Genomic DNA, 15,311 nt, shown 5'->3' on the forward strand with positions numbered 1-15,311 from the left:
ACTACCCGTCGTCATTATCTTTCTTCCTCACATAGCACAGTAGCACGAAGAACGAGGGCCATGTCTCCGTTTCACAAAAGACGGCCGTGTTCCTTTTCTCGGCGAATTTTTTCACTCGCTTTTGAGAAACTAATTCGAACTTGTAGTTTCTTTATTGCTACTTATGAACTTACTCTTTTGAATTTTGAGTTACTTTATGAACTCTCATCTTTGTTGTTATGAATTTGAGGAATGATGATTATGACATATTAATTTAGTTTAATGTATTATAAATTTTATGATTGTGTATGTGAAATTAAAATTTTGCCCTTGAGTGAGTTCTTATGAACCGTCTTATGTCCCTCGTGTGTTTACGTCGGACCGATCATGAGTAGGATCTCGTTCCTGACTACATTGCATTTGACGCAATCATACAATTTGGACCATTGATCAATATTAGACTATTCATGTTTAGACTTAAGTAAAAAGATTCAAAATACACAAAATGAGAACATGAGCCATCTAATTTTAATTCGACGGCCTAGATAGGCAACCATACGATCATGTGAATATAACAAATTCAATTCCGCCAATTACCTGTTGGAAAGGGACACAAACAAAATTTGAATCCAAATGTATATTGTTAGAAGTTTGTTAAAAAGGTAATTAAAAACTAGTTTGATAAACTTGTTTGAAAAAAGCGATGTTTCTCATATTAAGATACTTAATTCTTATAATTATACCGATGTACCAACTAGATAAGGGTTAATTATGTGTTCACACTTCTATGGGAAAAGGGGTTAGAATTTAAGCACGTGAATTCAAGAGCAAAGTTACAAAAGACAAGGGATTTCAAAACATAGAAAATAATGCATTATGCAAACTCCTATTAATATTACTTTAAATCACAACTGCCTTAAAATATGACACCTGAGCTGACATGAAGTCACAACAAACAAGTGAAAACTTGGAATTTTTCCTAATATATTTTAAGTATTCCTTCAAAGGGAATCACTTATTTACCTATATACTCAACCCCCTACAACTCTTTTTCTCCCCATAGCCTTCTCCTCCATTATACATTTCCAACTCTCATGATCAAATATTTATTGCCACAAAGAAAAAAGCTACATATAAGACAAGTACCCACCTAAATTCATTTGTGAATGGTGGGACTAATCCATGAAAGCCAAGGTACCAATTTTCTTTGTTTGTGCAGGTACGTGAGCCATTCATAATAATTCATCTATACATATCTTACAATATCTCTTACAATAAACTGATATATTTTCATATTTCTTTTTAGATGATGACATCAAAGAGATTTTGTTGGCATGGCTTGGAAAGGATTTCTTGGTGATTCATGTGAAAGAGTATACATCAAGTTCTTAGGCAGGTATTTATGTTGTTACTTGATAGCTTTTGCAAAAACAAATTTAAACACTGCATTAATTAAATAATTTTTCTTTGGTGTTCACATATCTTTATAGGCAAATATTAGTAAGTTAGCTGGTACGTTAGTTTTTCAGGATTCGAATCCTTACTCATTCAGCGATACTTAACTTACCAGGCCAACCGAACTACTCACTTGAGACAACGGGTAATTCAATTTGATCCATGTCCATTATAACTAAAAACCATACATACATTTATGTTTTGATTTTTAAAAGAAAATAGTTGCGTTTTGTTATTGACATCTTCCAATAGCAAAATTGCTAAGAAGGTACCATTTTTGAAAGATATGAAGAAGATGAACAAAAAGGGAATGTAGCCTTAAATTGGGTCTAGTTATTAGTTAGGACCATCTATCATTGCATTGCATGAAGCTAGAAATCATTGGAAACATGCATAAAATACAATAATACCTACAATTGGACCAATTTTAACAAAGAAATGTGCTAAATGCGGTCCACATTTCTGATCAAAACAATAGAGACAAACATGTGATTCAGTGAACATGTTGTTTGCATTTGCTCTTATGGCAACAAAGTACTGAGTAGCAAACGGTGGCTCTAAAATCTAGCATGTTTCTCATTTCTTTCTCACTTTCATGTACAATTTATGTCCTGTCACATGTGGATATGCTTCTGCACTTTCTTTCACGGATTCACTCAGCTAATTATTTGATGATAAACAAAAAGTTATATAACACCAACCAATTCACCTTTGGCATATACGTTAAACTTGGCAATCATACATGTTCAGCCCATTTAAGTAATGCTACGTACAAATTTTACAATCAAATTATTAAAATTGGTCCACAAATTAACATGCATAATTTACACTTTCTTCAACAAAAAAAACATGCATAATTTACATGCATTTCTTATGAGTTATGGCCCCTATACATTTGGTATACATGACTCTACAATTAACTTAATTATTTCTTCCTTAAAAAAATTAACTTAATTATTTCTAAAACGCATCAAAGATTGATTGTATTCTTCACCTTTTTCGTTTATCTGAGCATATATTCCCTAAATAATGACCCCTTTTGTTGAAACCGATAGAGAAACATAACTATTTTAATTTTCTGCTTTTTACAGCATTAAGTAAGGAATTTGTTGTGACTATGGGCTCATATGAGTCATGATTCGTTGTGTCTTTTCAATAATATACTACAAAATATTGAAATTATCAAAATATTTAAAATAAAGAAGAGGAAATAGCCAAGTCTATGATTTGTTGTGTCTTTTCAATAATATACTACAAAATATTGAAATTATCAAAATATTTAAAATAAAGAAGAGGAAATAGCCAAGTCTATATAGCAAATACATATAGCTACTTTATCTTGAAGCTTTGTTTGGCATGACGAAGAATTAAAACTATTTTATAAAATTAATTTCCATTAAAAAAAACTATAAAACTAATAATTAAAGAATAATAGAAAAAAATGCACAAGGAACTATATATACATAAAAAAATTATTTAATTTATATTTTGTAATACTTTTATTATTCCATTTTCAAATGATTTTTTTAATCACGGTTACATACATATAGTAATTATATAAAAAAAATGTCACTTTTAAATGTAACCTTAATTATTATTTTTCAATCGTACCCTCCCATCAATATTGTGTGTCACTCTCAAAATTTTATTTTATTCTTTACATCCACCGGAATGAAAATTAACCGATATTAAAAAAATTGATAAAGGACTTATGTGTGACCAAAATAATTTAAATGATCAATTTATTGCAAACCTCAAACTTAAAGGACACTAGTATAATTTAACCTATTTTTATAATATAAAATGTATATTAAACTAAATCATTTTGATAAACATTGGCAGGAAAAGTGGTAAGCACTAAAAGGTGTTGGGGCCTATCGGATTTGAGAATTTTGTTTTATTGATAAAGTGATTCTTATGGGGGTTAGCCTTCTTATAGCAAGAATTTAGATTCATCTTTTTGTGAGTGGTTTTGCACTTTTGCTTTATAAAGTGGGAGATGCACTTCAAAGAAACACTTGATCCTATGCCTTAGATTTGCGTGGCTACTTTTTGGATGGATTTGCTTGCATTGCCCTCTTGTTAATGATTGATAACTATAGTTAAAGGGTAAGGAAAATAATTTACGGACATCCAAAATACGCATTCTACAAAGATTTTTTTTGAGAGGTATGATAAATGTGATATATTAATATGATATTAGGAGAAATACAAAGAAAATGAAGTGTGTAATGAGTGTGGGAGAAAGGTGTCCAAATATCGGATTTGGATCCTCTCGATTGTTAAACAAAATTAAGAGGATTATGTGAAAAATCTCACCTTAATAATGCATCGGGTTATACAACTTATAAAAATTGTAAGTGGGGTAAAAAACATTTTAATAGTGAGATTCTCCGCATAACTTTCTCAACTTTTTTTGTACAACTGAGAGATCAAACCACCCAAATATCATTAGCCATAACTAAATATTAGTTTGCAACTTACTTAGTTATATACTTGAGGTTGAAAATAACTAGACAATAATTGCAAACTTGATTTTTTTTTTTAATTCATGTTGAAGTGATTGATATTGTTTGATTTTTATTAAAAAATAATCTATATATTTTTTATTTGTAAAAGATTATCTTCCTGGTAATTGACCAGTGAAAAACATTGAGCACATGTATAGTTTATGCAATAAACTATAATAATTTTTTTTTGACACAGTAAACTATAATAATTGAAAAGTGAAAAAACACGATGTACATTGTCTTCCATTCATCTGATGACAAGTGTTTGTTCGATATATGTATTTATCTTTGTCATTATTTTTAACAATGAGTGAGTATATAAATTCATTATTTTTAAAGTAACATATTAGAAAAGTGTTTACCTTTTTTCCATTTGTGTGAGTGTGTCTAAATAAAGTTGTCTGTTGCTGTGACTAAGCAAGTTGTTTGTGGTTGTTTTTTCTTTTCATCCAGTGTTTCAGGATATTAACTCTTTTACACTCATCATTAAAACAGTAATTTATTTTACTATATTTTAATTTGAATACATCATATTAAAATAAATTAAAAATATAATTATTTTTTTGACAAGGATTAAAAAAATATAATATTGTTTATTTTCTTTTCAAAATCAAATATTTAAAAATATAAATAAACTTTAAAAAAATTAAAGACTATATATGCATCCAAATATATATGCATCCAAATATTCCTTAATTACTATGATGTTATTTTCCTGAATGTTTTCATTTTGTTTTCTTTCTTTATATTTAATTTGATTCCCCCGCATGTTATGTAATAGTCTTAGCTTCAATTCGTGGTGTCAATTAGACGTGAAGATAAGGAAAGGAATGCGATAGGAACCGACTTTTATAAATTTGATTTTGACATCAAAGAACATTTCTATGCTTATAAGAGACATTAAACATTACTTCAAAAAAAAAAAAAGAGACATTAAACATTATTCGTGGTCTCAGCTATGATCATCAAATCGTTGTTCCCTCCTTAAACTTCCAAGAGATTAGTTAGGTAAAAAGAAATTATTGCTCAAGTAATAATAAAATCATTTTGAAACGTTAATTAGTTGTTTACTTGTTCTTAAAGCTAGAACAAGAATGCAAGACAAATTAAGGCCATCATTAGAATGTCTTGAAAATAAGTTATACTTGTTTTATAGTTTAACCAAACCAATCTACCCTTGGAAGACATGTGCGATGTTCGTTGATACGTGACACCATTAATAGTTTCACCTAAGAAAACACAAATGACACAACTTCATTGAAATAACAAAAATGGTCCTTCCATAAGAACATAGTGAACGAGAATCCTAAATACTAGAATAGAAACTTGACTCGTGAGCAACTAGAAGTGAGAAAGGAAAAAGAAGCAAAAGAGAGAGAGACATACATATAAGTCAACTGTAAAAATTAACCGATTACTTTTGTATAAAATTGTTAACAAATAAAATTCATAAAATACTCCATTCCTAAATTCCATATGACTTCGCAGTTAATATTGAGGGCCCAATAATTGAAATTTCTCCTCATTTGCATTGAGAAACAATTTTGGACCCACAACACAACCACTTAGTCATATAGTCATTATATATGGCATTCATCATCCTCTATGTATATGCACTATATACTACTACCTCCGTCCCGGTATAATTGACCTACTTTGGTTTTTCACACAGATTAAGAAAAATGTATAAATAAAGGGGAAAGTGGAATATATTGTATTGGGAATGATAAAAGTAGTATTATTTAGTGTTATATTGTATTGGGAATAATGAAAGTTGTATTGAAAATTGAAATGAGTCAGTTATTTTGGGACACTTTTTTTAGAAAATGGGTCAGTTATTCCGGGACGGAGGGAGTAATTGGTTCTTCATTACAACTGCTAATTGCTGTCTTACATTACAAGACACACAATAAAACGAAAGCAAAATTCAATAAAATAATATATATTTTGAACAAGAAAGAATACAAAGAAGCAGAAAATATATATGTGCCAAAGTTGGATATTTTATTGGTTGTATAGTATGAAGGGAATCTGATATAAAACTAAGGCCTTGTGTTGAACCGAGAAAAGGAAATATATTATAAACCATAAAATTTATGTTTTACTAAAAATTGATTTTGAACTTTTTGGATCCTTTCATTCTAAAAGCGTAACAGAAAATTCAACATAATACAAAAACTATTTTCTTTTTCAGAATAAGACAAGAAATAAATTTAGCAAAAATATAGATTTGAAGCCAAAACGAGTTTTACCTAAAGTCATGATCTGAATTCGGTGGTCGAGTGGAAGCAAACAAAGAGACACATTGATAGACCTAGGATATATTGTGTTCATGTGCCAACACAAGTTGAATAAGACACAAAAATAAAATGGTTTTTTCTGCCGTTTTCTCTAGTAGCATCTTACTGTACATGTTGATCCTCGTGTCTGTTCACCTTACGTCACTTTCTATTGGGGTGGCTAGCTTTAAATCGTCAAGGTGTATAGTTTAGTTGAAGATGACATAGCTTAAGGTACTTTGTACTTAACTATAACAAAAGGTAATCTAATCTAGATTTAATTGCGGTTTCAATCCTCTTATTTGTACTTGTTTACGGAATTGATCTTCATTTTGAAAAGAATTACTACCTCCGTCCCAATTTAATTGACACAATTTTGTTTTTCACACATATTAAGAAAAATATATAAATAAAGGGGAAAGTGGAATATATTGTATTGGGAATGATAAAAGTAATATTATTTAGTGTTTTATTGTATTGAAAATGATGAAAGTTGTATTGAAAATTGAAATGAGTCAGTTATTTTGGGACACTTTTTTTTAGAAAATGGGTCAGTCATTCTTGGACGGAGGGAGTGTGTTATTTAAACATGAAAATACATATATTGATCTTTTACGGCTTATCAGATGAAGTCTATGGTGCACATATATGATCAGTTTTATATCATGTATACAGTTGTTTTCACCGTTGGATCAATAGATTTCATCGTTAAGTTAGATTAAATATGATGCGACTTATTGATTCAATGATGAAACTAGATTTATGCACATTAGACATAGTTTTTTTCATAGCTATCATAAAAAAAAAAATTGCCGCAAGTCTAAAAAAGTTGGATATTGAAAAGGTGACTAATTCCATGAGCAAATAAGAATAAAGATTTCAAAATGGTAACAAAGTCTTTAATCCTAATATGTGTATCATTGACTTGTCAGTGTGTTTGACATAATCACTCACTCATGTGATTAGTGATTACAACTTGAAATATATATTATTATCTATCTATCTATCAATCTCCTTTGTACATGGTGATACTTGTGTATCGTTTAGGTTCTATGTGTTCATCTATGGCTACTATCTACCTTCTATATTCACACTCATACATAACACACACGGGTGTCGCATAAAGTTTGTTTTATTTATTCTACGTGTCAGGTTCCTGTTACAACAGCATACATACATTCATTCATTCATTCACAATTGTCTCTGCTTTAGTACTTTCTCTTTGATCTTTTCTCTCTTCTTTCAGACACCATTTTCAGAATCATAACCATGAAGCAGAAAACACCAACATCAACAACTACAACCACACCAAGAAGTGTGTTGAAACATCATCAACAACAACAACATAATGATAATAATAAGTCTCTACAAAGTGTTCCACAAACAGCAACAACACGTTTAAGAGTAAAAGCTTCTTCTAAGGCTAAAGAATCACCAAAAACACCACCAGAAATTGTTAATAGAGTCTCTACCATTTCATCATCATCAACAAGAGCTAAGTCAGTGCCTCCAGACATGAAGAACAATTCAAAGGCCAAAAGAAGTATTTTTATGAACAAGGTTGTTAAATCCATTGAAGAAGAGGTTGAAAGTTCTCACAAGGGTAGTAGAGAAGGTGAAGTGGCTAAGGTTGTTGTTGTTGCTCCTCCGCGGCGAAGGAGGATTGAGGAGGATGATCCTGATGTGAAGGAGAAGAAAGAGTTGCTGGAGAAGCTTGAGGTGAGTGAGAATTTGATCAAAAGTTTGCAGTCTGAGGTTAAGGCCTTGAAGGATGAATTGAATCAAGTTAAGAGCTTGAACATTGATCTTGAGTCTCAGAATATAAAGCTTAATCAGCACCTTGCCTCTGCTGAAGCTAAGATATCAGCTTTTGGCACTAGTAGTACTAGAAAGGTGAGAAACTTATATATGATTTTTTTTTTGATTTGCTTCAAAGTGCATGGAATGTGTTTTTTTTTTTTTTTTTTTTTATCTCTTTGTAGTTTCAAGTGTATTAATGCATTCATTAGAATCATTTAATCAATCATTGTTTGATTGGAATTACCTTAGTTTAGAGTGTTAACTTGTATGGTGATTACAAAATTGAGATCAATTATTTGTTTTTATATGCCTAAAATTGTATCTATCTCAAACTGTTTCCTTAGCAATGAATCTGATTTTTGTTTTTCTTGAATGAAGAAGGAGCCAATTGGAGAACGCCAAAGTCCTAAATTTAAAGACATACAAAAAATCATTGCTGACAAATTGGAAATGTCTAAGGTAAAAAAAGAAGCTAATCCTGAGGTGATTTTTGTTAAATCTTCAATCCCAGCTCCAGCTCCAACTCCAACACCGAGTCATGCGGCCATTCGTGAAATTACAAGTTTAGGAAGAAAATCTCCACCCAGCCACTGCCTCATGCCACCTCCACCACCTCCGCCACCACCAATTCCCTCTCGGCCTATGGCAAAATTGGCCAACACTCAAAAGGCTCCTGCAATTGTCCAACTGTTTCATTCCTTAAAGAATCAGGACACAAAGAAAGACTTGAAAGGATCACTTAATCATCAGAAACCGATAGCTAACAGTGCACACAATAGCATTGTAGGAGAAATTCAAAACCGATCGGCTCATCTTTTAGCAGTAAGTAATGCATTCAATTGTGTTAACTAACTTTCAAATTTATTCTATTAATCAATGAGTGATGACTGATATGACTGGCCATTATTTCCAGATTAGGGAGGACATTCAAACAAAAGGGGAGTTCATTAATGGCCTTATAAATAAGGTTGTTGACGCGTCCTATGTGGACATTGAAGACGTCCTCAAGTTTGTTGATTGGCTTGATGGTGAACTATCCACTTTGGTAAGTTTCTGCCAAAGTTATTTATTGGTGGGCCTATGTTTGTTAATATTCTTTATAAGATAGATAGTTTTGAAAATTTCTTTGTATCTAATTTTGATACATAAAAGATAAGCTCTTTTTTTATTTAAGATCTTTTTAAAATATTGTTTGGCCTAACTTCTTTTGAGGAGAAAATAAGTCAGACTAAGCGGAAGCTAACTATAAGTATGTATTTGAAAGTGTACATAAAACAAAATGGTTTCTTAGTAGCTTCTTATGATCCGGTATTGCGCAGGCCGATGAGCGTGCTGTCTTGAAGCATTTTAAGTGGCCTGAGAAGAAAGCTGATGCGATGCGTGAGGCTGCAGTTGAGTATCGTGAGCTTAAAATGTTAGAACAAGAGATTTCATCTTACAAGGATGACCCTGACATTCCATGTGTAGCTAGTTTGAAAAAGATGGCAAGCCTATTAGACAAGTAAGATTATTGTGACAATGATTCTATTTATGAACTACTGATATGGCAGATTTTCAGGTGGCAGGGGCTAATTCTTTCCATCGTTGTGATAGGTCTGAGCGGAGCATACAGAAGTTAATCGTGCTGCGAAATTCTGTCATACGTTCGTATCAAATGTACAACATTCCAACTGCGTGGATGCTTGATTCAGGAATATCAAGCAAGGTATCGTTTTCTATGCTTTTAGTCGTGAAATGAAAAACAATGACTCTAATACCCCTATTGGCCTTTGAAATGCTTATTAGAACTTGAGTTGATTAGTTATACACCATTGATGCAGATAAAGCAGGCTTCAATGACTCTTGTCAAGATGTACATGAAAAGATTGACAATGGAGCTTAAATCCATTCGAAATTCAGACCGAGAATCTAGTCAAGATTCTCTTCTACTACAGGGTGTGCATTTTGCATACCGAGCCCATCAGGTATTTTTTTTAGTAACTTTTAAGGCATGTAAATGAAATCTGTAACTTGTAATTGTTCAGAAACGCGTCATTTGAACATATCATAAATTGAAGCCATAAATTCTCCTAATGTGCAAGTGCCACCAAAAGAACATATGATGAGTAGGTTTACTACAATCAGGCTTCTGTTCCATCCATTAAAAATTTAAGCTAAGTACCGGCACCAACACTTTGAATTGAAGATGTGTGTGGTGTACGGCACTAACATGAAACTAAAATGTGTGCTTACATTCAATCATTTCCATTTTCTTAAATTATTGTTATGATTTTGTGTGTCAATGTCATGTCCGGCGTCTATATCCATGTCAATGTTTCATAGATAATAAGTGAAAATGAAATGGTTGTAAAAGTTTCGGAAAAATGTAATGCATTGATGATGCATGTAAACAAGTTTGTTTGTGATTGTATCAATGAAGAACCGAAATACCTCTTTGTTTGTATTTTTTGTATCTTTTGAACCAGGTTGCTGTTCTAACATTGTTTTATTTATTGTTTTGTAGTTTGCTGGAGGTTTGGACTCGGAAACATTGTGTGCATTTGAAGAGATAAGGCAACGTGTACCAGGACACCTAGCAGGGTCTCGAGAACTTTTGGCTTGCATAGCATCATCATGAGAAGTCACTGATTTTTAATACTGCTACTAATGGTTACAAAATGTTGGCGACTAAACATTCAATATTCTTTAAATATCTTCGTCGATGCTCAATGCTTACAATGAAGTATGAAACCCTCACTCAGAGGATTTTGTGAAGAAAGTAAACTCCAATCCATGGATAAGTCTGCTATGAAATTGTTACAGCCTGTCTCACAATCTAGGAATAGGATCTTCGGTTGAGTTATTTAATTTCAATAGTGAATTTTTTGAGATAGTTCTCTCTAATGCTGTAGCTGCATATATATATTTAACATTTACAAAATTCCTCTAATAATGTAACAGTCATGTTTCATGTCATATGTAGTGTCTGTCAAATACATATTGAAGCAATCTCTTGTATTATATTGATAATTGATAATTCCGTACTTTAATCCAAAAGGGAAGTTATTAGCTTAAAACTCTTTAAGCCTCACTACAAGAGTGTGTTCTGTGGAGATTGAATTGTTTTCCTCTCCTCTCCTACAAGTTGAGTGATACTTATTACTTGACCAACTAAGTCACGTTCATTGAGTACTCTTTTTTTTAAAAAGCAAAAGCATCACATGACATTTTGACATCTCAACTATGTTATTTACACCCCACAACAATCACATCACATATCATTTGCAGCACCTTTAAATATATTAAAATAAAAATAGGAAAGGTGCAACTTGGGAACAAGACCAAAATCCAAGGGAATAGTCACAAACACTAAAAGCAATTGTTTAATTAAAAACCTTATCAGAAAAATCTAAAGAGATAAAATCTTGATGAAAGGAAAAAGAGTGTTTTGCAACTAGAAAAATGCTAAAAAAACAAAACATGACTAAGTAAATCTATACTCACGCAAGCCAAGCATATTCCTAAAGAAAGCTTCATTGGCTTTAGATGGAATGTTATTCATCCACAACATGTCATATATATGAAAATCAAAGGAAGAAGATCATTGTTGATGGAACATGATCCAGTTGGAGCTAGAAAGATGGTTTGTTGGGTGAAATCCGATGTAGAGGGATTGAGCTTTTTTACGTCCACGATGGTCTGTTGTGAGTCCTTTTCTATCGGAGGGGAGGGTATACCTGCATGTGCTTCGACACCCAAATCATTGAGGGGTTTGAGAGAGAGTGCGGCTAAAAAGGGTAATATAGTGGATTAGCTTGATTTTTGGTTGTCAAACCTTCATCTGAACGGTTGTCCTTGAGGGACAGGTGTGACCATCTGAGTGGTCCTCTAGCATTGGATCCGAACTGGACAGTCAAGATCTGTTTGTTCGGGCCATTTTCCAATGAAGTTTAGGACATGTTCGTCATATGGTATCACCTGCTCTCGGGTCTTGGGTCGGATCCGAGCTTAGCCGAAATGGGTCTTAGGTTAGTCTGAAATATAACACCCATTAGAATCTTTCAGGATTTAATGCCCAATTTTTCTTTAGTTGTAGTGGATCTTGACAGGGATGCACAACAAACTAGTTTAACGATAATTCATACCTTGATGATGAGCGCACATTAGTGTAAAGATTGTCACCATCAAATGACATATGCAAAGGTCTAAGAATACCCATCTTCTTTATAGCATAGATCATATTCTTTATGTAGTGTTAGGAGTAGAGATACTAGTGAATCGTAGGTCTAGTAAGTCGTAGGTTTAGGTTTTGAATTTGAGGAAAAATTGATTTAGAATTTTCAATTCGGGGTAAAACGGGTGAATGGACCAAATTTATAACACATCATAGGGCTAAAATGTTACGTTTAATGTCATGTCACATGTGTAATGGACACATTAGCAATTTTGTAAATTGTTAAATTCAAAGAAAAAAAAACTTGACTAAAAAGAAAAAAACAATGCTGTCCAAACATAATCGCGAGATACATTTGACCTATATAAAGTTTATTTTAAGAGAAATACTCCAAGAATTATAAAGTTTTTTTTTTTAAAGAAGAATTATAAAGCTTATATTATGTATAAAACCGTCACATTTATTTAGAGGAAAACCATAATTTATACTCCCTCCGATCACTATTATAAGCAAAAATCAACTTTTTAAGTTCATTCATTAAATGATGTATTTGGTCAATAATATAGACTAAATACATCATTTAATGAATGAACCTAAAAAATTGATTTTTGTTTATAATAGTGACCGGATGGAGTACTCAATTAGCTGTATAATTGATGTAAGACACAATACTATTTGTTACTCCCTCCGTCCCGGTATAATTGACCTACTTTGGTTTTTCACACAGATTAAGAAAAGTGTATAAATGAAGGGGAAAGTGGAATATATTGTATTGGGAATGATAAAAGTAGTATTATTTAGTGTTATATTGTATTGGGAATGATGAAAGTTGTATTGAAAATTGAAATGGGTCAGTTATTTTGGGACACTTTTTTTTAGAAAATTGGTCAGTTATTCCGGGACGGAGGGAGTAGTTTGTTTAACTTTACGTAATTTCCACAATATTTTTGCTCCTACCTACCTAGGCAAGCCTTTTTCCAAATGTACACATGTCTTCTGACACGTCAACGAAAGCCTTACACTTGTCACAAGTTTTCCTTCATCTCAACCGCACGATGTAGCAAAACTTCAACCAACGACAGATATCAAACCAATTCGTAAGCCCGCCATGCGCAAACCCAAAACAACACATGCCCGCCACATTCAAACACAAACCATACGCCACGTCATCATTATCCAATCAATAACCGCCACGCATATCACAGTTCAAAAAACAAATTCCATAAACAAAAAGATAACACAACACACAATACTTTGAAGTTTTGTTTCAATTTCAACGACGACTATCACCGTCATCGTCATGGAGGTCTCCGGCACCGTTCTCCGTCATACAACCTACATCTCTGGCGTTGGGACCCACACCCGTTCTCATGGCGTAGTTCCTCGGAGAGTGAGGGTGTCTATGGGGTCTGGTTTCCATGATGAGGGTCACGTGCAGTATTACCAAGACACGAAGAAAAACACAGAACCTGTTATCATAAACAACAAGAAGAAGATGAAATTGCTCAAACGTCTCTCTAAAAACGTTTCTGAATTACCTCAATTAGGGTTTGCTCAAGATCCTAATCTACCTAATCTCTTGGGTCAACTTCACCAAAGCCTCACAGTACTTTTTTCACCACCTTTTTCTTTTTATTTTTATTGTTTCTTCTATTTGAATTGAATTTCTACATCCTTCAGATTCTGAATTAAAGATCTGTGTTTTTTCCTGTTTCTTGTTGGGGGGGTTTTCCCTTTATTTATACCACAAATTCCAATGATGATGATGATGATGATTATGACAATAATTGAATTGATTTTTTTTTTTTACATGAATAGATGCAGGATGGTGGTGAAGAATTGCTTAGAGAGCTAGAGAAAGTAAGAGCAGGGGAGAAGGAATTGAAGAAAAAAATGAAACAAGAGAAGAAAAAGGCTAAACTAAAACCCTCCAAGATGAAAACTTGTAATAAATCTGAATTGTCCTCGTCTTCATCCTCTGAATCTGAGTCAATTGATAGTGATTGTGGTGAAGTTGTTGACATGAACACTTTCAGAGGAGCTGGTAATGTTGATGTTGCCACAAAGCCTGTGGATGAATTGGAATTGAAGCCACGTATGCTATCCATACCTGAAGATTCTACTTCACATCATCATGTTATGGATGTGTGCACTACAAATAATGCATCTCTTGTTACTGGGTTTAAGAAAGAGACTAATGTGGTTATCCCTGCAGCTCAAAAGAGGATTGAAGTTTGCATGGGTAACAAATGCAAAAAATCAGGGGCTGCTGCATTGTTACAAGAGTTTGATAAGGTAGTAGGTGTTGAAGGTGAAGGTGTTGTTGTTGGATGCAAGTGTATGGGGAAGTGTAAAACTGCTCCTAATGTGAGAATTCAGAATTCTGTTGATCTTAACATGGTTCAGGGAATTGATGATTCTGTTAAAATTCCAAGTAACCCTCTCTGCATTGGAGTTGGTTTAGAGGATGTGGATACTATTGTGGCTAGGTTTTTAGGGGAGGATTACAAAGATGTGGGTATGGTTGCTGCAACTTCTTCATGAACAAAAATCGTAGAAATGGCTAGCTAGTATGCTGATTGTATATGTGTCAGCGTGGAGAAAATATCATTGTTATTTGTCATTCCTAAAGTTTCATTTGGTATAAAAAATGTAGTCATGTATTGTGGATTTTCTCAAAAGCAAAGTATTATGGATTTTTCCTTTAAAAAAAAACGTATTATGGATTTTATTTCCTTTGGGAATTTAAATTGTTAACAACTCTTACTGTCCCACATTATACAAGAATGTGATAGCTGTCTGTGGTACACCTTGCCCTTGGTTAACTATTTATTATTGACGAAGAATAAAAAAGAAAGAATACTTATGAAATAATTATAATTCGATTTCCTTTACTCTCATTTTGTCATAGTAGTAATTTTGAAGTATGTGCTATGTCACATTAGTAAGACTCAGATCACTATTTGACCAAAAATTGGCGTTTTTAACCTTAAAAAAATCTTGATTGTTGAACTCAACGACTTGACTGCATTCCAAGTTTTTATGGGGTAATGGCAGAATGTCCTCTCCCACGATATTTCTTACATTGAAAAATGGGGAATCTAAAGACTCTTGTATAAGCAACTCACCGTCAAA

The 15,311-nt window shown here is 32.7% G+C and overlaps 2 protein-coding genes across 18 annotated transcripts; both read left to right on the forward strand.

Annotated features, from left to right (window-relative positions):
* The first annotated feature begins 1,038 nt into the window (after positions 1-1,038).
* On the forward strand, positions 1,039-11,079 carry LOC146902822 (hydroxyproline-rich glycoprotein family protein). 17 transcript variants are annotated; one of them, XM_085734982.1, is made up of 10 exons: positions 1,039-1,198; positions 1,286-1,375; positions 1,470-1,579; positions 7,470-8,116; positions 8,402-8,845; positions 8,937-9,068; positions 9,343-9,524; positions 9,617-9,728; positions 9,844-9,987; positions 10,527-11,079. In XM_085734982.1, exons 4-10 carry the CDS (start codon positions 7,493-7,495, stop codon positions 10,638-10,640), a joined length of 1,752 nt encoding a protein of 583 aa, XP_085591108.1. In that variant the 5' UTR covers positions 1,039-1,198; positions 1,286-1,375; positions 1,470-1,579; positions 7,470-7,492; the 3' UTR covers positions 10,641-11,079. The 17 variants fall into 17 exon arrangements, with proteins under 17 accessions (XP_085591108.1, XP_085591115.1, XP_085591110.1 ...); XM_085734989.1 differs by having other exon boundaries at positions 8,405-8,845; XM_085734984.1 differs by having other exon boundaries at positions 1,039-1,173.
* A 2,333-nt stretch (positions 11,080-13,412) lies between these two features.
* On the forward strand, positions 13,413-15,050 carry DGAT3 (diacylglycerol acyltransferase). Its single transcript, XM_085734997.1, has 2 exons — positions 13,413-13,782; positions 13,995-15,050. Exons 1-2 carry the CDS (start codon positions 13,477-13,479, stop codon positions 14,718-14,720), a joined length of 1,032 nt encoding a protein of 343 aa, XP_085591123.1. The 5' UTR covers positions 13,413-13,476; the 3' UTR covers positions 14,721-15,050.
* The last annotated feature ends 261 nt before the right edge of the window (positions 15,051-15,311 follow it).

The sequence above is a fragment of the Medicago sativa genome, chromosome 8 (assembly GCF_051527215.1).
Source record: "Medicago sativa cultivar Bolivia chromosome 8, Bolivia_mono, whole genome shotgun sequence".
In the NCBI taxonomy this organism is placed as follows: domain Eukaryota; kingdom Viridiplantae; phylum Streptophyta; class Magnoliopsida; order Fabales; family Fabaceae; genus Medicago; species Medicago sativa.

Bases quoted from the DNA above. Each gene is read 5' to 3' on its own strand.
- DGAT3 (XM_085734997.1), top strand. From the start codon at position 13,477: ATGGAGGTCTCCGGCACCGTTCTCCGTCATACAACCTACATCTCTGGC. The intron at 13,783-13,994 runs GTACTTTTTTCA...TTACATGAATAG, and splicing joins AACTTCACCAAAGCCTCACA to ATGCAGGATGGTGGTGAAGA.
- LOC146902822 (XM_085734975.1), top strand. From the start codon at position 1,314: ATGGCTTGGAAAGGATTTCTTGGTGATTCATGTGAAAGAGTATACATC. The intron at 1,372-7,469 runs GCAGGTATTTAT...CTCTTCTTTCAG, and splicing joins AGTATACATCAAGTTCTTAG to ACACCATTTTCAGAATCATA. The intron at 8,117-8,401 runs GTGAGAAACTTA...TCTTGAATGAAG, and splicing joins GCACTAGTAGTACTAGAAAG to AAGGAGCCAATTGGAGAACG.